Below are 26,038 nucleotides of genomic sequence, written 5' to 3' on the forward strand. Positions count from 1 at the left end.
ATAAAATATGACCGTAATTTAGGGAAATGATTGCGGAGGACAACTCGGACTCCAACAGGTGCAAAGAGAGATAAGGGAGGAGAGAGGTGAAGAGAAAGGGCAGAGGGAGTGGACAAATGTTCGTGTGTTGTGAGTCTATTAGAGTGCATGGACAACTTTATTGTGCATTTTATCTGTATACATCACATTATGTCCTTTGATGTTTTGCACAAGCACAAGGCAAATCCTCATCCTTCATATAAACACCATTCAGTATTTAATAGCCAATGCTGCAGCATCATGTCTCCAACTGCACAAAATTTGTTTTCTCATTTTTGTGCGTTATGCCCTTGACTGTTCAGTAAATCACTTGAATGTTCTGTAAACCACATTTCTTATTAAAATGACTTCATAAATACATCCACCTTGAACTGGGGGGTGGGATAATTATTGCTGTTACAACATCAGGTGGAGTTGCTAATACAAAGTGGGACCATAAATTACAGTGCAGCCCAGCTATCTGAGCCTCTACAGCAAGATTTCCTTCAAGTGGAGAATATAACTTTGCTTGGTGTTACCTTGGGAACTGGCACGATAAAATTACAACTTCAGTCCTCATGTCATGTAGAGACTAACCAGAAACAAGACCATGATTCATAATTTATTAAATAATGTCTAGGCCTCTGCTGAACAGACCCCAAGGCTCTGCCACAGGAAAATCATACTTGAAATACAAATAAAAAAAACATTTTCACAGATTTTACATAATTTCCTTTTTAGAGATTTGATCCGATTTATCTGCCATCATGTAATATTGTTTGTTAATGATTCATGTCTTGTATTTATATATATTATTTTGACTTTTAAGTATTGGCTGTATAGTATGCACTATTTTAAAAAGCAGTTCTACAAATATGGAGATGTTTCTGCATGAGTGTTTCAGAGGTCTAAAAACAAACTAGAAGTAAAAGATCATCAACCAAAAATACAAGTGGTGAATAAGTGTCACTGCTGTAAGCAGTATTTCGATGACGAATTGCATAAACCGGTCTGCAAGGCACAATCCATGTCTGAAACCCACTAAGTGACGACAAAAAAAAAAAAAACAGCAATTAAAGAAACATACAACCTTTCCTTCTGCTGGGCTCTTTCTTGTAAAAGAATCTCCAGTAGAAAAAATTTCTGATACCTTCAGCTCATCCAAAACTAGTATTTGTACAAAACCTTAAAACCTATGCTTCTGTGAAACTGCTGCTGTTGTGACTCCTCACTAAAACGCTCAAGCCTTTGTGATTCTAATCTTTGAAATCCTAAAAGATGATCCAGAAGTCAGGTTGAAGAGGAAATACCTTTTTTAAGAACTGAGATATAGACTGAAGGCTTGTCACAGGGCATCTCCAACACCACTGATATCAACTTTTAAATGGCTTAAACACACAACAAAGAAAGACAATATTTGCTTCACATTCAAATTTAAAGGTTTACTTCTACATTTATTTTTTTTACATTTATCATCTTGTAAAGTTGTTGTTATCAAAACAGAATTTCCACAACTAGGAGACACAGAACAACACTGGCATTCATTTGGAGTTGTGTTCGTGGCCACACTAAAAACAGCTGCTCCTGTGACAAAAAACAAACCAATTAGAGCACTGTGACTAACCAAAACAATGAGCTGAAAGACACTAAAACACTGCATAGTCCAATCAGGTGATAATTATCTGTGGGTCTGTCATTATTATTGGCCCATTTCCCATTAAACATGATCATTTGAACTATTGCTATTATAAAAACATGGATTAGTGCAGATTTAAACACTTCTCACTTGTAATTAAATTTACCCCAAATCACAATATCCCCTGCTCTTTAAGTCAAAGGATGTTAAAATCCATCCCTCCCACTAGCATCTGCTATTTATTTTTGTGGATATAATTTTTGTTTTCATTGGCATTAATCATAAATGATGTCTCAAGAGGCTTGCTGAGTGCACTGGGTTTCTCATTAAATAGCTAAATCTGCCATTAGTGATACTGTGCCGCCTACAACAAGAAGCCTAACAGACTAACAGACAGAGAAGAGATGCATCTGTCCGAAAGGGAAAGAACTCAAGGCTCCTAAATGCACCAGGATGACAATATTTGCTTCATCTAAGCTAAACACTAACCCTGTGATTCGTCTGGTGAGAGCAATTCATTAAATAATAGTGAGAATATCCTCACAATTAGGAGGAAATTAAACATCCCTGTAAGAGAGAGTAAGGAGAACGGTTGATTTATTGCCCTCTTGTAATATTCATCAACATGGCTGTGCTTAGTAGGAACAAAGGTTCTTGTTTCAAAGTTGTACATTTATTCAAGGATACAATGACACAGAGTTAAATGCCAGTAGTTATTAATATGAACATTATGAGATGGGGCTGCCAGTTTTTTCAATATCAGACAAGGTTGGGTATCTGTAGAGGAGGATAATATTACTAATAACCATCAAAGCACATCACTCAATGGAGCATTTAGCCTGCAGGTATATAAACACATACACTTACAGTATTAGAGTAAAATTCATCTTTCATTTTGAAGATTATACAGAAAAACAACAGGCTCCTTCAGCCGCATTAATGAAACTTGTTTATCATCGTAAAAAAAATTGAGGTGCAGTATCACTCTTCATAGAAACCATGGAAAAACCAGCAGTACCAAAGGGATTAGTGCTCAGGAGCAAACCCGTCCTGTGCGTTCACATTACTTCTGGCACACAAATAAACAAGGATAAGACCTACATGGAGGGAATCCTGCTGCATTGCAGTACAGTGACCCAGGCCTCCCATGTCACATCGCCACTAACAGCAGTACAGCCAATTTAACTCCACGCACCCACTGAGCACGCTGCTAAATCAGTGTTTAATCACAAGAATGACAAGCTCAGCTAATTATTGCTCTCTTCCTCCTCCACCACTCCTCCTCACCCACATCCTCTCCGCTCTCTTCCTCTGTCAACCCTTTCTGCGGTGTGCTGCCTGCTCAAATACTCAGGCAATGACTGGCTATTTCGAGCTACGCTGTCGTCTGGAGCTATTTTATATTGAGTGTCGTCTTTTGGCCAGCTAATTATTACGATCATCCTGTACAGCTCAAAGATACGATTCACTGCCTCTTTGTGTTTGAGCGAACCAAACAGCCTGTCTGTGCTGTGATAGCTTGGTGCAAGTAAAAACATGGTGAAGTTTGACTGGATGTCTGCTGGAGTTTGTCTTTACACACAAATGGGATTGAAATGCTTTAATGTGTTAGCGTTAGCCTTGTAAGAGCATTTCTAGTTCAATCTTTCCAGCACAAAACTGAAATTCCTCACTGATTTACAAATCTATCTGTTGTCTGCTTTCTGCGAGAAAAACACACACACAAACTCACATGAGCAAAAACTGCACGCAACCAGGAGAAACCTTGAGCCTGTTTCAATTTAGAAATGCATCCCTGAAACAGTGGGTATGTGTATGTGTGGGCATCTGTCTATCCTCAGAACAGATAGGAAATGAAAGTAGGGAGGCATTATTAGCTTTCACATGGACAATAGCCACCAGACACATTTGTGAGCCTCCCAAAACACACACACACACACACAGAAACATGAGTGTGTCACGCATTACAAAGATTATAAAGGGTTATTTATTTTTTCAGGGTGACATCTCAGTTCAAAATGCTTTTAAAGGTCCCACTGGAGCCTAATGACAACATACAAATGTATTTTTCACATAGCATGGATAGTGTAGGCTTTTAACCAACCTCTCGATATAAAAGTATTATCACAAAATAAACCACATCATGAATAAACATCAACCTAATTAGGCCAAGTTAAGAAAAACAGGCTACTTGGAGGACAATAAAAATGCACAATGACACTTTACTCCAAGGGGGGGCACTAAGAGCAGCGAAGAACTCATCAAAAACTGTAATTAATAAATTATTAATTACAATTAACATTAAAATGCTGATATAAATGATAAATAGTTCTTTCATGGAGAAATAATAAAGGCCTCAAATGACACATTAGCTGACTTTTCATCACAAGAAGGTAACAAAAGAGGAATTCAATCAGCAAAAACTGGTTTCTTTTTTCAGGGCACTTACACAACTTTTTCTCATATAATTAAACATTTGAATTGTTTTGACAGCAGGTCTTGACAGCATTTTCTTCTCTGGACAGACTTGGACTGCATTAGGCCTGAATATAGTTTTTAAAAATGTGATCTGAGGCTGTGGTTTAAAAAGAGACTGGCAGAGGTGTGGCGTGTCACTCAGTCTGGTCTGAGGCCTGTGGTCAGCCAATGGGACCAGCAAAGTGCAGCCGTGTGTAGACGGTCCAGCCCAGCCCTGACAACATGGACAACAGTGCTCCCTATGGGCCCAACAGAGAAGGTCACTTTCCAAGACTGCAAACAAATGAGGTTTGAAAAAATAATTTTACTTTATTTTGGTTTCCTGCTGGCTGTTTCTTAATCAAGGAAATTTTAAACATGGGGGAAAATGTATTGTTGGACACAAATAGGCCACTTTTCACTGAGTACCAAACTGCCAACAGTGTAGTCTACAAGTATTATTATGGCAGTGATATGTTTTTCAGTGTTTTGGCTCTACTCCAGCACACTGGATTTCAAAAGAAACAATGGGTTTAAAGTGCTGACTTTCAGCTTTAAGTTTGTTTGGGGAAGTTCACATCTATATTAGGTGAACAGCAGGAGCAGTGTTTTATATCCTTAGGAGGTATACATAAAAAGGGCTACTATTTCTTTACAGTTCATAGGATGTGGATGTAAACAGCCTCAAAATACAGCTGAAAGTAGGCACTTCACACTTTTCATTGTTTCCTCTCATAGAAAAAACTAAATTGTCTGAATACTTACACACCGAACTGTGAGCTATTATTACATGTTTTTTTTAAGATCATAAACCCACTTACAGAACGTATTCTTTGCCATTTCATTTTCACAATCCAACTCCTCGCCTGGCAACCCATCGGCGAGCAGTGGCAGAGCCCCATTAACATATTTGGGTTAGCTTCTCACAACCTGGCAACTGAGCAGTGCAGCTGTGCAAAACCCTCAATGCAGAGGACACAGCCATAAAGCACAATCAGTCTCCAATAAAACGGAGGGAATCGACAGAGTCAATTTGAATCCTGCTCACCCTGCACCCTTCTCACAGGAATGATAATAATAAAATCAGGCTTGCTATATATTTAATTGCAATGACAGAAGTTGGGTTTCCCTAAATGAAAAAGAGAAGTCTGTATATGTAGTCCACATGTCTCCAGATGTCCTCGACTGCACCACTGCTTTCCTTCACCTGGCCACAACTGTAATTGCAGATGTGGAGCTTGCAGGGATCCAGCTCTGAAGTCATGTGTACCAGGAGATGAGCAGTGCACCCCAGGCTTAATCCACATACGGTATGATATACTGCACAGTCCCAAGTGTTTACGATGGCTGAATAGTACAAGGGGAGTGATGGACTACAGGGGTGAGAGTGAGAGATATTGGAAGGGCTTCAATACAGGGTACTCAGCCTGTAAAAATGGAATATATGTCAGGGGAAGGTATTAGCAGTCCTGCCAAAGCCACCATCATCAACGAGAGAAATGGAAAGAGTGAAAACAGAAAAAGACAGTTTCTTATGGTGAAGGAGGGGGGAAGAAAAAAAAAACAAAAAACACACAGTGATCAGGTGGCAAAACCAGGAGCGTGCAATGGTGTGCTTTTCATCCCAATAGCAGTGCAGCAACAATTTGACCTTCTTACTGTGGTTTCTTGCCACATTGCTGCATCTCGCTGCTCCCAAAAAATTGAGCTGTTGTTTGAAAGAAGAAGACAAGTCTGGATGGATTATGACAGCGGAGGAAGACTGCAGTCTTTCAGCTGGGTTTCTGCCATCCAGGCCAGCGGAGCTGCATTCCTAAAATACAGTCTCAATAAATTAGACTGCACGGGGCGACTCCCAATCAGTCCTCCATAATCAATCACCACAAGTATGCCAAGACATATGATAAAACAGTAGCAGCTATATCTAATATAAAAGGCCTTCAGTCTGTGCACTTAATCATAGTTAGAGATAAACACTGCTCTGTACGTCTTCATTTTGATATCAATCAGAAGATGAAAACCACATATATCTCCCTGAGCCCTTCAGAGATGCTTCATACAAAAAGACGTGCTTATGCAAACACACACAATCACACATATGCTGCTGTAACAAACCAGCAGCAGCCTCAGCTAATGGAGCAGAGCTCACAGCATCTGCATCTCCTGTGTCTCATCAAGGGCGGATGAAAAACATCCTCCAACAGTTTGTCTTTCCTCCTCTCTCCTGTCCGTCCTCTCTCTACCTTTCCTCTCTCTCTCTCTCTCTCTCTCTCTCTCTCTAACTCTTAACCCTCTATCTCTTCTCCTGCCCGTCCTTGCAGTCACCACCACTGTCCTCAATAAACCACACATCACAGACAGACTTCACATTTCAGCTGAGTCTTATCTCCTGTCCTCTAGTGACAGTTTCAGACAGACAGCAGAGTGAAAAGCTCAGAGAAAGTCTATATTTTGCAGCTGACTGCTACGAGCATATACATTACATTAGATCAGCAGATGAACGAGAGAATAAGCCCAAACATTGAGAACCGGATTTAGAGTGGAAAATGTCTGACTAGATTTAGCAGCGTAAATGACATAAAGCAGGCGGAAATCCTATTTTCCTGAAATCTAAAAGCAGGGAATCTCATCTAAAATGATCTCCATAACATAGAAGTCAAACTGTACACAATAACTACAGAGTGGCAGATAGGAGCTGCTAGTTTTGTGTTCAGTGTTAAAAGAGGACAATGATTTAGTATTTCACTTCCACAGATGAACAAAAAAAATCAAATCAAATCAATTGACTCATTGTTTATCATTTTTGTTGTTTTATAAGCTCCAAAAAAATTTCTGGATCATATACTTCCCATAATCCAACTTTATACCATCAGACTTTTGGACCACTCTGTATATTTAGGCACCAAAAATAACCTTTTAATAAATTAGATAAAATATCTAAAAGCCTTAGAAATGGCTGTCCATATCATATCTGAAAATGCACAAATACCTGACCATTTACGTGTACTGGGCATGTGTGAGCCGGTGTAAACAGGAACCAGATTTTTTTTTTTTTTAAATCTTTGTTTTACTCTGCAGTTGATTACTTGCACAAAACACCAGATACAAGGAACAGCAAAGGCAGCTGTAGCATTAAAATGCAGAATTTAATTCTACAACAGCTGCTAGCAAAGACAACAAGGTCAGTAACACTTCGTTATCCATGTAGCTTTCACCACTGGTAGTCGGGGCTGATAGGACCAGGGAGTGACCGTGGGTGCGTACGTCATCATATCCAAAGTTCTCCATTTTTGCCAGTCCAGACTACGATGCAACCCCAGAGTTTTCAAAGTAAAAGTTCAACAGCGTTTCCAAAAGTCTCTGTTTTAGGAGCTCAAAAAGTGACTGAGTAGAGTGGACAGCAGGCGAAAACAGAGCAAAAGTGATGCGTTTTAAAACCAAAACATAGTGTGGACGTAGCCTGAGTCACAGCGTGTGACTGCTTTGAAATGTTGCCTGCAGTGGTTGCTACTAGCAACACAATGTTGAAGTGGAACCAACTGCTTGAGCCTCTGTGGTCCTCCCCATAGAGTGTCTCCATAACAATTATATGCTGTATGTAGTTACATGATATAAATTCTTTCTTCCAAATAAAACCAATCTAATTGTTGACCCCCCCCTTTATTATTTTCGCTAAGCACTAGATCAAATGATTAAATAAGCTGTTTTGTTTACAAGGAAACTTCTCAGCAACTAATCTGGGGTAAAGGTTAAAAGGTCTAAAATCTGCAATAAACTGAATTCCAACAATCCACCATCAACAAACTCTTGAAAAAGGAGGATCTGCGCATAGCCTACTGGTTTATTACCAAACAGTTTTATCAGAAGACACGACTCCTGCAGTCATTAAACAGAGGAGGGCGAGCCGACCACAGCCCCAGCTGTGACTCATAATTTCCAGAAACCAGTCACTCAAGCAGCGATGGTTCCCCTGGGAAACACGCACTACTTGAAAGCCGGCCACCGGTGGCAGAGTGGCACCCCCAAAACTACAAAACAATAGAGAGTGAGTGAACCTTGTTTGATTTATATGGTGGAGCATGTTCAGAAAAATTATAGGTATTTAAGCAAACAGAAGGTAATTGCAATGAAGGTTTAAAGCATAAATCTGAGCAGCGTCTCCAAGGTTTAAATCACCACCTTCAATCAGAGTGAAATTGGGAAGGAAACTTTATTCCTCATGAAGCAAAATGAAGCAGAAAATTCCCACTTGAAAAACAAAGTCAATAAATATCTCTAATCTATGCTTTAAATACCTCTTCATTAATAAGACAATATTGACTGACTTAACCTATCATATTTAAGGTTGGCGCCTCCTCAGACCACAGTAAGTGCTCAGTGCTTAATGGTGGTGATGTAGATCCTCTGGAAGACTTTATACTGTTATTATTGGCTTGTTTTGATTACAAGTCATGGATAAAGTCTTCATGTATAAGTGTCCAACTGAAGTTAAATTGTATGTTGTTTACTATATGGCAATGAATTTCTGCTTTACCGAATGTCATTGAATGCCTCAAATATGATTGTTCATAACGTTTCTGTATATTTCAGATAATTTTTCTTGAAGTTTAAAGGATTTTTAGTTTGATTAGAGGGCAAGACAGTGGTTAGAGAAGTTTCTAACAATAAACACTTTACTTTAGACATCTTTAATTAGGATAAACTGGAGGTAGCAATGATCTGGTATGTCGTTCTCTGTATTTATTCTGATTGTGGTTGAAAGGTCATGAGAAGTGTAGGGAGAGTTGTTTAGTTTTCACAGCGACTGTTTCAGCCAGGCTCCAAGAAAACTGGAGTTACTGTGCATACACACACACACACACACACACGTTTGAAGAGTTAACAAACGCCAAGAGACTCATTAGGTTTTCTGAGGTCTTTCAAAAGGAATTATGGGTAAGAACAGAGGAGAGACAGCCAGCTCTTCAGTGGGTGATGAAACTAAATGTTTCATATAACATTTACTCTAAACTGTGCAGTTAAAAGGAGACCATTATTTTGTAGTCATTGTATTTAAAAGGTTTCCACAGAATACAAAAAACAAAACAAATCATTCTCATTATCACCAATAAGAGCTGCATCATCATGAGAACAAATTTAAAGATGGCTCTTCTATTCTAAAAGCATTTTCAATAAGTGGATGGTTTTAAAACTAGACCTGTAAAACACACGAAAAATAAGCACAAGCAAAATAAAACAGTAGTAATAAAACAGGAATAACAAGATGCATAAAATTAAAAATTGTGTAAAAGAAAACAAAACAAGCAACACCAGATTAAAAGTGGGCAGGACCAAAACCTATAACTGTACATAAAAGAAAGACTAAATCATAAAAGTGTTTTAAGTGGTGATTTAAGTATAGTCCATGATCCTTATGAGGGTGAGAAAAAAGCAGAAAATCAAGTAGCTTTGTTTCATTTCAATGAGTTTCGTGTGGTTCTTTTTGTGTTTATACCCCACATGAGCATATTAGCTACATAAGGCCATGACCGAGACCTGCAGGTGCAGGGGGGCCGTCAGATACAGTACAAATACTGTACACAAACACACAGTGCTGCCATGACGATATTGACTGACACACACAGATGAGACACTTTATGACAAAGGGAAGAGTGAGAGATAAAGCACAGGAAAGATAATAACTATGCGAGTGGCAGAAGGACATAGGCAGAGAAAGAGACAGACGACAACAGACTGAAAGAAAAAGGAAAAGAAATTAAACAAAGAGTCGGTGTAGGAGCAGTCCTGAGGTAAAATATGGATTTTGCCCATTTCCTGGAAGGAAGGAGAGCCAACCCACGAGACACACACAAACACACAGACACAGACACAGACACACACACACACATACGATCCAGCAGAGGAGAAAATGAGGATCGATGGCTGTCCAAAATAAACCAGATAGGTCTTTAACATGAGGTAAAACATCCCCCTGCCCCACCCTCAGCACTCATCTGTTGGCCCTCTCACGACCACTACTAACCACTACTACGCAAGTGAGCCTCTGCGTCTTACATACAGTATGTAGGGATCTCATAAATTAAAGCTCTTGAAGTTTGGGGTTAAAGATACTGGACCAATTCAGTGGATGGAGCACAGGATTATGGGAAAGCTCAAGAGACCAGGACACATTGCATTTTTTTGCAGAATCTCTCTGCTGCTCCATCATCGATGATATAAACAAATTACCTCTGCTGGCTGCAAGCCTCAACTGACGCATGCTTTGTCAAGAGCCTTCACTGGGAATGAAGCATTTTCTAGCTAATTGGTCCACAGACTGTGGCATGCTAGTAAGACATGTTAGTCACAACAATGCCTCTTAATCTTATAAAATCTGCAGCACTTATATGCAACACATATTCCAAACATAAAGCGATTCAAACCTGAGAAGATCAAGTTCTTTATTCTTTCTTTGCACTCTAATGACTTTTCACAAGGTGGCTGCTAGAGATCAAATAAACAAACTTACAAATAAAGTCTAGACTGTAAAAGTCTGTGAAATGTCGAAAAAATGCTTTTAAAAACACAAAGGTTTGAAAAATACCAAATCCTCACATTTGAGGAGCTGCCCCAAAATTTGCCCATGCCCCATCCCTCCACCAAGTTCAGTGCAAATCAGTTCAGTGCTTTTTGATGACAAATAAACAGACATGAGTTAAAAAAAAATCTTGGTAGAGGTAATGAAAAAGTCAGAGTAATATATGAAAACTATTTTTCCACAGGCTATTTGCTAATAAAAAATAAAATCTGAAAACAGCTATATGCAAAGTCTTTCCATTTTCTCCTTCTCCACAAGAGACCCCCTCCCTTCAGCATAACCATGTTGAAATGTTTGGAGTGGGTGACGGCAGAAAACACACCTCAGTGGAAGAACAAGACAAGTGGAACAGAGACAGACGATTACCTGAATACAGAGAGGCTTAAAGAACACCACAGTGCACCAGTGATACAAAAGAAAAAAGAGGATTCATTTTCTGTAATGAGCCCGACTGCACCTTGTACAGAGTGTACTTTCTGTCTCCATCCTCCCACTGTAATCCCACAGAGGATCCTTCACTTTCTCTCATTCAGAACTCCCGCAAAGACAGTCCCTCTCTGAGGCTGTGGGTAACTGACTGTGTCTGAGCACTTGAACCATGCCTTGCTGCCAAAGCCCCGCAAACACCACAAACCTTTAAAATTAGCACGGCTGGCGAAGTTCATTCACTTCAATATCACACAGGAGATAAGGCCAATGGGATGAATGAGTCTTGTGTCTCTTGGCCTGGGCATAATGACGAGCCAGACTGGGCGAGAAAAGAGAGGCAATTACTCAGACAAAGGAAAGTCTTCCTGCTGTCTTGCCAAGCATCACTCGCTCCCCCTGGATGGAAAGCAGCTCATCCAATACTGACCTCAATCTCAACACATTTTGGCTACTGCTAATGAGGATCTATAGAGGTAGGACATGACAACTGGATGAGATAGAAAAGATAGAAGAGATGAGAAAAACGGGGAGAGGTTGAAAAGATTCAGGAGGCAGGGAGTGAGATAACACCGTCTTCCTGCTGCAACCAACTATTTTCCTCTAACTCAAAACAGCACTTGACATTTGGCCAGCAGCAGAAGTAATCACTGCAGACCTGGTCAAATATAAAAGTAACAGCTCAGATAATTTCTCTGAGTCTGTCTTAGTCTTCCAGCCAATGACTCCAGACTTTATCTAAGTGGAAATGTATACAGGTTATTCTGGAAGAAGATGAGGCTGAGCAGTGATCCGTTCACCTCCATTTGACCCTCAGTGAGCAAAGACTAAAATGCCACTTGCACATTCATGCAGGCAAGGTTATTGAGGAGAAACCTATCTATGCAGTCAGCTGGAAATGCTAAAGCGGTGTATGAAAGCGAGTTTGCCACAAGTAGCTGGGGTGGATTATTTTTCACTATCTCATCAGCCCATCCCGTGGGCTCAGCAGCTCCAGAGGACGGCGGCGCTGTGCAGCTGCTGATTTGTCACACTCAGGGGAAATCAGAATCTTCCTCCATCAGACGCCGTAACGCACCGTATGTTTGGGACGCTTAGCTCAGGAGAGTCAAAGGCACACACACACACACACACACACACACACACACACACACACACGTCTTCACACAATGCACACATTTGTTTCCAGGAATTATAAGCAGCAAACTTCTTCTTTTATGCTCAAGTAAAAGTGTGTTGTGTGACAAATTATCCACATGACATAAAAGCCTGAGTCGCAGTCTGCCCACCAAACAACTCCTCACGAGTTAGATTTAATATGACACATTTACATATATGATGCAGCCTAAATGATCTTAAAATGTAACCTGAATTTGATTAGGTTGGCTATAAAGTGGAAACTCAACTTGCAATAGCATCCATAAACAAAGCTGCACCACTAAAATAAGTTATTTAATCAGACATATTATTCCAACACTCCAGAGGCCTAGTTTACTTACACTTTATTACACTGCTAAGCTGTTAGCTGAAGAATATATATTTCATACATGGGTGGTAAAAAATATGTATGACCTTCCTGTAAGAAATGCATTTTTGCAAAGAGCTACGGCACCTCAGATAAATGTGTGTGTGTGTGTGTGTGTGTGTGTGAGTGAGAGAGTGAGAGAGAGACTGAGACAGAGACACTGAACACAGTATGCGTAAGCATGCCCATGTATAATTACCATGGTCAGGGGGGCTATATTTCTGTCTGCTAATTAAGTTTAATTATATTAAATATCATCTACTAAGGGCCATATTAAAAACTAATTAGAAATCACAGAGTCTGTGGCAGCTGTACAGATCACCTCAACAGCCCCGAACACATGAAGGCAAATTAAAGCATAACCAGAAGTCAGCAAGGAAACTCACTGTTTCCATATGCTTTCAAACCTTCATTGCAAAACAGCAAAGGGAGTAGAGAGGAGGGAGGTGCTTATTTTGTCATTTGAAATGTAATTTATTAAAAACATGCTAACAACTTGAAATAAACATTTCCTATTGCAGGTTATTTACACTTTGACATTTATGAATCTGTTCCCCATCGTGTCCATCAGGAAACTCGGTCCTGTCTCGTAGGAGAGGATGATGTAAAGTCAGCTCACAACAATCACACAGCAGCTCTAAAAATAAATAAGTCTATTGTTGTGCTGACATAGCGGGTTTCACATAAAACTCTTAATGAAGGTTTTTCCTCTTTTTTTAGAAACTAAAGTCTAAACAAAAAGATTTAAAAATAAAGCTAAATTAGCCGAGCAGTTGTCACGCAATACCCATTTGCGTCCTACTGTATCAATTATAGTGTTATCCCTGGCAGACCGTGAAATGTGATGACTCACAATACTGGTACTACACCTGCCAGTGTGGCTACAGAAAAAAGGTCAGAAAGATGTGTCCTTCCTGCTCACTGTGCACAAACACGCATGCACACTCAGTGCTGATGAGATCAGTGTGTACATACACATCACTTCCACATCAAAAACAATCCACATCAACATGACTCAGACAAATAACCCACACCAATAACACAACACAGCTAATCCCCACCAAAACAGAACCGCAGCCAAGAGAACACAACTGCCACAAAAACAGGCAGACTGAAATTAACTCCATCCAGACCTGCTTTCCTGGCTGCGACATAAAAATACATTCATGCTAAAGATGGAGGGAGGTGCGGCGATTAGCCACGTAAAGCTGTTAATGAAGTTGCACATTACATCCGTGCAGCTCTGGGCTGTTTCATGTGAAAGAAAATCACATGTTAACATAGGACCCAACGCTGGATTATGGCACAGAATAAACACCTTAGACACAGTGAAGAAAGGAATAATACATGTCTGTTTAACACAATGGAGCTATTCAACACCCATAAAGCTGCACTGGAGTCGTTACATGATTTCTGGATTTTCCCTCAACAGAGAGAAGTTGGGGTCATTAGTTCACTCGTCTGGGAAAACAGCCCCACTAAAGAAATACATCACCAAAGCAATACACAACAGATTATTCAATATTCCGCAGTTGTCTAGTGACTGTATTTGGAAAAGAAATGTTTAATAAATGAAGCCCTAAACTGAAATCTGAGTTGACGTTATGAGAGGACACGACCTTAGGTCTGACATAGCCTCAGCTCTGAAAGTGGAGGTTGATCTGTCCCCATTTAGAGCTGCTTTAATAGAGAAGATGGCAGTGCAGCCCAAAGGGACTGTCCTGTAACAAAGGGCAATATCCTCTGACTGCTTCTGCTCTGAAATTCAATTACACCAATTTATCGATCGCCGTGAATAAAGAGCCATTTGGGCCGAGCTGAACCTGACTGGCTCAAAAATAATACTTTTCTTTTTTTTTTTTTAAGTCATCCTCACACTGGCTCTGGGTGTGTGTCCACAGACAGAGAGGCAAGAGGATAAATACAGGAGGAAATAGAGGTCAGCTCCCTTCCTGACAGAGTGACATCCTCTGCCACCTTCTTTCAAAAAGATCCTGGCCTCCCAGGGCGACTCCTGCTCCCTGTACATGCCAGCCTGTCACATTCACCAGCTGAAAGAGACAACAAATGACATCAAGAAAAATAAAAAGATAAAGCCTTTGAATGCATGAGACACATTAGGCCCATTGGATAAACCTGATAAAATAAACAGTCTACAGATTCAAACACTATGCAACAATTCAGTCTTACAATAAAACAGCTGCAAAGAGTTTGATTAAAGCTACAAAATCAAATACTAATAACATCTGTGACAAAAAAAAAGATGTCTGTGGTTAGTGCTCCACAAAATCACAACTACACAACAACAAATTATAACTGCTGATGCAAAATATCACCCTCTGATAATCGGGTAATATTGTTACGGGTGGCAAGGCTGCATTCTTGAGCAGGAATTACTCCACACAGAGAAAGAGAGAAAGATTAAAATGGAGAAAGAATGACTACTGAGTGCACCGGCCCACAGCTTCGGAAATAATTGAGACTTATCCACTGAGCATTGTTCAGTGTCCAAATCATTTTTTGCCTTATTCAACACTCACAGGGAAGCTGAGCCTTTCATACGAAGTATATACTTGTCACAGCAGCTTCTGTCATGAGTTTTGGAGTGAGCATTACAGGTACAGTAATTGGCTTATCCATACAAGGACTTGCCAGACCCATGTGTAAAGGGGATCCTTCCTAACACTGAAAGCAAACTACCCATAAAAGTCACCAGTAACTGGAGCTCCAGCCATCTTGTCCCTGCTAACAGAGAGGCAATGGTGGGTAGCTATTTCTGTCTATGAGCATTTCCCAGTCTGTTTCCCTTGGGAGTGCTTATGTTGTTTTTTAAGTAGACCCACGCCTGTGCTCCCCTGATCTTCCTGCTGCTTCATAATGAGCCTCTCCAGCTGGATGGCCACTGAGACAGTGGACGCCAGAGGTTGAGCTGCTCACCCTCTCTAATTGGCTGAATCATACTCTCATCCCTCAGTGGCAATGCAAACAGATGTTACTAAAGATTTATTTTCATATTCCAAAAAAGGTCCACAGTGCTTCACAGTTAAAGAAATAAGGAGGAAAAAAAATCAAACATGCAGGACAAACGAACACGGCAAAGGAGAACTGATCAGAGAAAACATAAACAGTAGAGCCAACACTTCAGTCTGTGAAATCTAATGAACAGGAATGGGAAAAGTGCTACTATACCAAGTTTAGGCGAAAATCTTAATGGAGATGAGATGCCTTAAGTGTGAACATGGACATAACAATTCAGAAATGTACTTAAGGACTTCACAAGGTCAGGTGTCATAGGTCATTATCAGATAGGTCATTAACATTGCCAGATTTAATTCTAAACTCCACTGGCAGTTATAGGTATCCTGTAAAATGTTTTTGTCCTTTTTGTTTTTTTGTCACCGTCTGTCTCAGAAAAATTTATTTTGGGCAACATACATGTAAACACCTCTGTTGGTGCATCAATGAGGTGCAAGGAAAGCATCATATATGACGATTAAATCCTTATAGTACCATTTAAAATTATAGGCTAAAGATTCCTGCTGCAGTGTTTGAATGTTTTTACAACCAGCTATTATATTTTTAATCATTTAGTTAAAAAAAGTGTATAACATCCGGTTTCTTAGAACAGACGAATCATTTAGGTTTGCCAAAATACATAGGGGAGTATAGCGTTGTGTCGTCAGCATAAAAGTGAAAAGATACACTAAATGTCAAATTAAAAAGACCCAGTGTAAATTTGGTACAGACCCAGACAGGCCAGCCCATTGTCCAAATACTACATAATACTGTACCAAGCTAATCATGCAAAATCCAAATCTCTAAGGGAAAGTTCAGTAAAAACACCACACTAAACCCTTGAAAATTGTATTTCTTTGTCAATGTAGTCATGTTCATATGGAGGAACATTGCTCTTTCAAAGGTCATGTTTCATTGTTATTTGTTGTACGGTACAGAAATAATAATTATATACAACATAGTCCATAAAAAGTCCCTCAATCAGAGATAAAAGCATTAAAGTGCAGAGACATCATAAACAAGCTGTAGTTGCCATCATTAAAACTTTAGGTGAACTAGAAAAAAAACAGATGTCCTTAACAAGGCTTATAGCTATGTGCATCATTTTATTTAAATATTCATTACATTATTTATGAGACAGAAGGTAATATCAGTTAAGTGTTTCAATATTTATTATTATTCAGCGCGGGGGAAAATTAAAATGGAGCATTTAAAGTGCCAGCTGAGACTTATAAATTATCCCATGAATCCTTCAACAGGGTAATTTACAACTCTGCAGGGCTGACTTCATTCAGGGAAGAAAAACAAATGTCAGCCATGCATAGAGCAGAAAACCTCATAGGGAGAAAGCTACCTGCTGAAACATTCAGCTACCGTCTGCTGTAAACAAGCGTTCATATTCCTATTCATATACTGTAAACTGTGAAGTACTTTGCATTTCATATGAAAGGCAAATGGGTTTTCGCTTTCTTTCTGTAACTTGACCAATTGTGGCGGAGCAGTGTACACTGAGGGGTAAGCAATTTTCCTCTATTTTGAGCTCTCTTAACTAGCTGCGCTGTATAATGTCACACAAACACTCTGCCTTTGATCAGATACAATAGAAAAATGTGACTGACGCAAAAACAGCAATTCACACCAGCCTGAAACTGCCTGAGGACAAGTCCTATTCTTAAGGTGACATGGAGAAAGAATATTAAGTAAGTACTCTGCTCTTGAGCTTATTAGTCCATTGATCCATTTGAATGCAGTGAAATTAAATGAGGTTATAACATCAGAGATGGAACAAGCATACACTGCTCTTCGCTAAGAAAGATTCATTTATAAAAACACTATCATCCATAATCTATTGATTCTGGGTGCGGAGTGGTTGTAGGAATGCTTACAAAAAGTTCAGTTTGTGATACTGACAAAACAGCGATGGAAATTAGAAAGTAAGGCTTTGAAGTTTATTCAAAAGTATCCAACTCCAAAGTATTCAGTTTACCAGTTTACAATGATAGACAATGGAAAAATAAAGCATATACTCACATTTAAGAAGCTGGCACCACTGAGTAATACTGTAATTAACAAAATTGTTTCCAATTAATATTCTGGGATCAACCAATCAAATGATCAATTAATAGTTTCATGTACTTAAGTACTGAACATCAGGGCAATTTTGAAATATAGCTGTAGTTGCTATGATTAAAATGGTTAAAGGCAGAACTTAAGTACATTTAGAGTCTATTATATACTTATTTAAAGGTTTAGATTACTTTTTACATCACTGAATAAACTACAAAAACAGAATAGAGACGAAACACTGATGCTGATGAAACAGAAAAATCGAATAGATTTGCAGGAGGCACTACTTGATAAAGCAAATGAAATCTAACAGTAAGAAGGAAAAGATCTCTCTCAGACGTGGAACTGCATAAAACATCAGCAGATTTTACAGCTACAACAGTTTTAATATCCGCTTTGGAAACTTTGCAGTCTTACTGAGTTTTTAATGTCTTGTTAGATGCTTTAAAAGCAACGAACATGATTGGTTTTATGAAGAACTGTTGTGATTACATCAACATTAATCTGCTCATCTTTCTGCGGTAAACAGCAGTAACAACAGCCTGAGAGGCACACATTCATTTTTGATCATTCATGACAGCTTGGTGGGAGAACATTTTACAGCCCAGTAATTTGGGAATACACCGTCTTTGTTTCGAAACGGATTCTAGGAAAATAAGTCTAGTTTTAAGCATCACAGACCAATGGCTGCTTTCCGGTTCATGAAGCAACTTTGTTATGCTCCTCAGAGTACAGCTAAGATGTTTTGTGCTTGAAGTAGAGCAGCCTAATCACTCATGGCATCCACTCAAGAACACAAAACCACTGAGGATCACCATTCAAATCACAAGAAAGACATCAAACTCCACAACAAAATGACTGATGCTGGGGCCTGGTAAGTAGTCAAAGGAGCATACTTGTGTTTACAAAATTATAGGGTACAACCACACTTAAAACACAGGATAAAACATACTTTGGATTTTGTTGTGACATCAGACACACTGGAACTTTAACACTAAAAATTCCCCCTGTTGTCCTGCTCAAACAACACAAAGCAGAGACACTGATCTAACCATTAATTTGATTGCAAAACCCCCATGGAGGCTTGTCACAGCCGAGCTGAATCCCCTCTGACTACAGGCTGTCACAGGCGCAGGGAGGGTGGGATGGAGGGAGTGAAGGACAGGAGGTGAGGAGGAGGAACGGGCCAGCACTTGTCGCATGTTAAGTAAGAAGCTGTGACACCGGAGCAGAGCCCTGAGGCCTGGCCTGGCTGAACCCCACAGACCTGACAGCCCACAAGCTGAAAACACAAGACAAGCATCTTCCTCCTTACAGCCTCACACCCTGAGGTAATAAACCATGAATTCACTGCAGCTCAGACCTCCACAGTAGCTTAGTTTAGACGCTTCTGTCTTTCAATCAGATGTCACAACAACAGAAATCATGTTCAAGCTCTGATAAATAAACAGACAGCAGTGTTTTGTCTTACTGAAATCTTGACTGCATATCCATGGAGATGCCAGAAACATTGCTGGACTTGCTGCTCGAATGACTACATTTCAGATTGTTGGAATCTCCAGCTGACTTTTTAATGCTTGCAGATGTTTTGTTACGCCTCAGCGGCAGCGACGGCCTGGGCTGGAGGCATTATGTTTTCAGGTTGTCCATACGTCTGTCCCATTCTCGTGAACGCGGTATCTCAGTAATTCCTTGAGAGAATTTCTTCTAAATTGGCACAAACATTCCCTTGGACTCAAGGTTCAACTAATTAGAATTTGGTGGTCAAAGGTCAAGGTCACTGTGACCTCACAAAACACGTATCTCAGCACCATGCACAAGTTTGACAGGTCTGTTCTACTTATTTACATTTTCTAAGCTACCACTGAACAATCACTGTTTCAGGTCGGGGTTAGTGAACTGTCAATTAGCATGGCAATCATTCCAAGATATGGTATCTTATAAAGACTTATTTGCTTTATTAGATCATTTCAAGTAATAAAATATTCATGTAGGAGACAGATTTGAACCTTAAACAACACTGGCAAAGCATGGTAGGTGCCTCTGACAGTGGAGCCAGCTGTACAGCACTATATCTGGTCATTTCTGCTCACAGGCGAATGTCATCATCTCCTCTCAAATCACCATGTATGTCAAATGTGTGAAAAAAAAACAAGAAAGAACGCTGGCAGGGTAATCCCATCTCACCTCAGCCTCTCCTCCTCCTTCTTTCGCAGCTTCATGTCCCGCTGGACCACTTTCAAGACGTGCTCCGCCTCGTCATCCGTCAGGCCCGACAGGTCCAGTTTCCGACCCATCGTTCCTGGCCTCACCACACTGAGCTGGTCCAAGACAGGAGGAGGAGGAGGGGCAGAGGCACTGCTGCTCTGGGGGCCGAGGCTGGGACAACCCTGGAGAGGAGACACAAATAGAGGATTTTACAGTATGTGAATTAGGCCTGACATTTAACTTGTCGGTATGTCTGAGAGGACTCTCATACACCTGATATTCAGTAATTTATGTCTCTCATCAACCTCTGTAAACTGAGAAATTATAGCATCAATAGGTCTCTGGCACAGCTTATAATACAATGAGCAGTTACATTTTAACAACAGCAAGCCTATTAGAACAGAGGTCCAACATAAAAGGTGCACTGAAAAGGCATTATTTTACCATGCGAATAATGCTGCAATGTTTGCTTTTATGACTAGTGAACAAAATATATTGTGGCGCCATGAAGTTGCCTGCCTGCAGCGTGAACCTCCATATCTGAGCAGCTGAAAACTGAATGAGGGCTTGTTTCCAAACCAAAAGTGTATTGGCTGGAAAGATTTTTCCTTTTACTGTTTCAGGTCATTGCTAATTTGATACTTGAACAAGCCCCGGAAGGAAGAAATAAACTCAACTTGTAAAAAATGTTATTTGTGCTGTCCTGTCAAAGTAAATGTAATCGAAATGTTCTGATATTTGTATGGTGCCTTATGGCTATTTCTATGCTATAAACAGTAATCATGATCTTTAAAATGGGATTTGCAGATACACTTGCAGATATGCTGCTTCATTTAGTATACCAATAAAAACTAAAATGAAGTCTAATACAACAGCCCTGCAATTAATCCTACCTTAATGGAGGTTATAATGATCAGAATTTGTTTAAACTGTTTTAGATAGGTGCCTTTTTCTGGAGAAGTATAAACAGTAGCCCTATATGAGTCAACAGACGCGCAAGTGCCTGTGTGAGGCTCTATTTTAATTTAATGTGTTAGCATGTTAACGTGCTGATGCTTAGCAGACACATGGTAATGTTCACCATATTAGTTCAGCATGTTAACATTTGATAATTAGCACAAAAACAAAGTACAACTGACACAGCAAGACTTTACTTCTCTCTTACAGTTACATTTACTCATTTAGCAGACACTTCTATCCAAAGCAGCTCACAAGTGAGGAATAACACTAAAGCTTCAGTGCAGTAAGAACAAAGTACAACATCTATTCAATATGTGCGGGGAGATCAGGTAAGGAAGTGCACCGAAAGTACAACAGGCCTAACAGCGACTATGAAGATCCGTCCCAGACAGAAGAACTAATTAAGAACTCATTACACACTTTATTTTTACTTTTATTTTCACATTAGTTTTGCTTTGTTTTTAATAATTGCAGATTTTTGTTTTTCCTTTTTAAATGAGCGGGTGTTGTGTAAAATTCCCACTGTAAGATACTGAGTGCTGCATCACCCCCTCTTGGACTGACAGGCTTCTAGTGACACATTAAGCACACACAAGGTTCATTCCCATCCAGGGTCGACAGTGATTGTTTTTAATCTTGCAAGCCATCGTTTTACTGCTTAATTTTTCATTGAACATAGGAAAGTCATGATAAGAAGCCAACGTGACACCGTGGGACGGTTTTCTTCATGTCTTCCTCAACTTTTTGAGTCCCCAGCTGCCTGTGCTCTGATAAGATCTTATTTTTGCATACAACATGCAAAGCAAGTAAATAGCTGTGTCAGTCTTCTGTCAACATACACAAACATGATATTAGGCAACATGATAACAAATGTCATGTATCTGCAGGAGTCTGTAACTTAGAGGTATTTATTTTTTCTTTTGAAAAAAGACATGGGTCTGACATTGTCTGACATGGGTTTTCTACTGTAAACATACTGTATACACTTGGTTGTAATCCAGTTGCACACCTTACATTACCTGGTGCATTTTCTTTATGCAAGGATATTCAATTATGCAGCATATGCGTGAAAACCTGTGTGGTATTTGACTTTTTGATGGTCGACCTTTAAATCACATTTCGTAAAAGTTTTACAGTAAATAGGTTCATATTTTAAGGATACAGGCCTGATTTAGTTTGTGACTGAACTGACACCTGTTGCTTGTGGGGTGCAACAGATATAAGCAAATCCAGACAGAGGAGGAGGTAAAGAAAGGATATGGAGAGAGAATGGTGGATGATGGAGAGGCTAGACCAGAGGGCGGCCCATAAAAATAAAACAGAGGAATGACAGGAGGAAGAGAAAAGCAGAGTAAGATGGGGAGATGGACAGAGGGAGAAGGTCCATTAACTGCAGAGTCTAAACAAGATGGGAGAGCACTGGCAGTGGAGTGAGCAATGATGACTCAGAAGGCCAGACAATTATGTCCGTTCTATTATTGGGCCAATAGCTTCATCGACAGAGCACCTCTCCCCTCACTCAACTTATCACTCAGTCTCCCATTTCAGCTGTGGGCCTGTACCAGGACAGACTGCTGTTCAACTTTGTCAAATTTTGTCATTTTGATGAAAAGCCTCTAAGAAACCAGAAGAATATTGTTTTTCAAATTATCATTTGATTTCAACCTTACACATATCTCCATCAGATGCTTTCACAGTCATTTGTATCAGTGGGATGCAAACACAAACACAAACACAGAAACAGTGAGAAAGCGAGGAAGAGCTGTTGTCACATTCTCAGCTACAGTGGGAAAAAAAGATGTAAAATCTCCCAGTCTCAGACATGTGGTATCACACAGTGCAAATACACAATACCATTCACAAACACTCGGTGTGATAAGAGACCTTGCTGTCACGTCTGACAGAATCATATTTTACACACAAAATGTTAAAATACACACTCAGCTACACATGGACAGCATATGTATATGTGCCAGCATGCCCACACATATCAAATATGTGCATAATAAACACAATAAAGCTTCTAGGTACCTTCAGTTATTGGGGTGATCTGTCCTCTACTTTTACCACATCGGACTAATTCTACATATCGCATGCAATGGATTTGTACATATCACCTGAGTTGCATGTTGGCACGCCTTCATCCTCATATGAAGTGTAATAATGACGCTTCCGTTTACATTTCTCACACTTACAGTTTGAGAATTTTTAATTAAAAAAATTACGTAAATATTAGGCTACATTGTACAATAAATACTGAACAAGTCCTTGTTCATGTCTCTCTTGCCTGACTGAAACCTGTTCCTTGTTCCTTTTCTCTGCATATCAAATAGCATTGCAAATTTTGCAGAATTAATTAGACAGGATTACTTGGTTTTAGTAGCTATTAGAAGGAAACTGGGGAACACAATGATGTCAATATTTGCACATTGTACATTTTACATTTGTAGTTGTTTGGTGTGTAAGATGATCAATGTCCTTGTGGTGTGAATAAGTTGTCACACTAAATAAACTGTCTTAGTATGCAATGCACTCAATATATATATATATATATATATATATATATATATATATATATATATATATATATATATATATATATATATATATATACACACACACTATCATTCTCATCTAAATGATTATCTATTTTTTAAGGATTCACAACAATGCCATCTTTAAGTGAATGACATCCCATAACCACTCTGTAACATATTACAACACCAACCACAACTGGCTGGTCTAACATAACATTTGTCTTTGGTCCCTGTTACTCTTCTAATGTATGGAAGAGATTAATGCACCATTACTGTACAGCCATTATTGTATAGCCACAAGGGAAGGCAATTATTCAGGCCTTCTTTTTATAGTGAGCGGTGTCAAGGTCTCAATGTCTGTGAGAGTGTCTGCCTCTGAAGCTTTAGTGACACAGACTTGGGGGCAGAACTAGACACTGTACACACAACAAATCCATTTTCACATGTGACAATTTGCAAAGAGATGCATACAAACATGGATGTATACACACAAGCAGATGCACAATATTTCTCGAAGTCACGCTTCCTGTATGAAGCAGTGTCACCACCCTGCAACATCACTGACGCTCCCTCAACAGTAGCACAGATGAGCTATCAGTCTATACACAGTAGAGTCTGAACTATTCCAGAAAAATTCACTTTAAGTGACACTGATTAAAGACTGCCTCAGTGGTTCATAGTGCTTCACCAGTTTGCTCAGTCTTCTCAGTGGAAACGAGTTGTAAGCATAACTGAGCGCTATCTTGGTGGAGAGATGCAAAAATGAGCTGTAGCTGCACATTTTCCTCTTAGAGTTTAAAGCTGTCTTTTTTTTTTTTTTAACCAACTATCAGGTTGTGTAGTGCATGATTGGCAGACAGCCAGAACTTTAGCTGCAGAAGCCTTGCTTCACACAGACGAATTACACTCTGGATTATTACATTCCTGTTTATAACACTGTTTCTGATCAGTACACTTTATCTGCATGTGAGCATGTGTTAATACATCTAACTCTATCACCAGACAAAAAATATCAGTATTGGACAATTCTGCAAAACCTTTATTATGCTCAGTGCTGACATTTCCTACATTTTTCAAATTCTCAACTTCTGCAATACCTGCACGAGAACTACAGTATAGCGAGGTTTAGAGAAAGACTGTGGCTAGAACATTATGGGTAAAGTACGAGTTGAACACCTGTCACTGACCTGTAGAAAAGTTGAATGCACTATCCACCCATCCACAACACAAATATCTATACTGTTACTTTCCACCTTGCATACACTACTTCTTGAACTGACACTGAATTTTGGCATGTGTGTGGAAGTGTCCAATATAGACGTAATTCCTTAGGATGCAGGGCTGAATCATCAAAAACATTTTCTAAACATTTTCTCAAACAAATTTAATCTAAAATGATGTTTTAATGTTTGTGCTATTGCAAACTATATCATGTATTTGACACATTATTTGATGTATTTTCACACAGTACTTCGTTGTCTTATTTACGTTCACTTTAACCAAAAAGCTATAATCAATACAAACTTTGTTATTCTGTCATTCATACATTTTTAACACCTTTCTAGCACTGAAACTGTCAAAAGTACATAATCCCTTTCAGAATATTCTGTTTAATTGTCATTACTTTACTTACTTCACTACTTTCACTACTTTGCTTTCTTTAAACTTATGATAATCACAGCTGCAACAACTCATTTTCTCCACAAGTATCTGGTATTTCAGATTATTTTCAGAGCTGCATGCAGGGCACTGTGTCAATTTTGATTTGCTTTGCAAATCTACAGTCGACTACAGGCACCAATCAGCCAGATAATTGGAAATGAGAGTTGTAAAATTCTCTTTTGCAGCTCTTCATTTTACCAGTCATAATCTTTGAAATCTTTAAATTAATTCATTTTGAAGACAAGTGGTTTACTGAGTTGACAGACACACAACAACTATATTACAAAATATAAAAGCACAACTTCGGACACTCCTATCACATTTTGACTGGAACTACAATGAAGCCTATCAATGTAATGTCAGATTACAAGAGCGACATGTTCAGACTGACACTCTAAGTGCTGAGAAAGAGAGAATGGCTTCAGAGGGAAAACAGATCACACGATGCATCTCTCAGGAGAATGAACAAAAACCTGTCTTTTCCCCAAAGGACATAGCATGTACATCAATCAACCACATCTTTGAAAAAATGTATACACTCATACTAAATCATCCCAAGTACACTTGAACACTAATAAAAACCACACATCCTACATCATGCTGCAGAGCACTTGGCTCTGCTGCTGTCTATCACCTCAGAGAGGTAGCAGAGGATGTGCAAGCTGAGGACAAGGCCCTGTTGGAGCACTAAAAGGGCAGGTGCAGCCAAGCGCTAAATGAACTGCTTGTTTTAGACACTCTCCATTGGATCAGCGTTTCGTCACAGCCAGAGGGAAGGAGATTGAGAACGGCTTCACTGAAAAGACTATTTGGACTAAAGGTGAATACAGTGAACTGCCTTTGCAAATCTGCATTTATAGCTATTTGTGGTTTTCTGCTTTGGAGAGTGTGTGTGAGATGGTCCTTATATTGTGCTTGAAAATATATGGGAATAGGTCACTGTAAGTCCT

General features: G+C 39.4%; 1 protein-coding gene across 3 annotated transcripts in view; it reads right to left on the bottom strand.

Annotated features, from left to right (window-relative positions):
• myripb (myosin VIIA and Rab interacting protein b) overlaps positions 1-26,038 on the bottom strand; it is a 106,899-nt gene that overhangs the window by 77,841 nt on the left and 3,020 nt on the right. For all 3 annotated transcript variants that reach the window (XM_071485379.1, XM_071485378.1, XM_071485377.1), the window contains exon 2: positions 19,909-20,111. In XM_071485379.1, the coding sequence (XP_071341480.1) occupies positions 19,909-20,018 (110 nt within the window). In that variant the 5' untranslated portion in view covers positions 20,019-20,111. The remainder of the gene's footprint in view (positions 1-19,908; positions 20,112-26,038) is intronic.

This window comes from Trachinotus anak, unplaced genomic scaffold, assembly GCF_046630095.1.
Source record: "Trachinotus anak isolate AG129_WGS33_773 ecotype Australia unplaced genomic scaffold, CSIRO_AGI_Tana_v1 ptg000009l, whole genome shotgun sequence".
Lineage (NCBI taxonomy): Eukaryota > Metazoa > Chordata > Actinopteri > Carangiformes > Carangidae > Trachinotus > Trachinotus anak.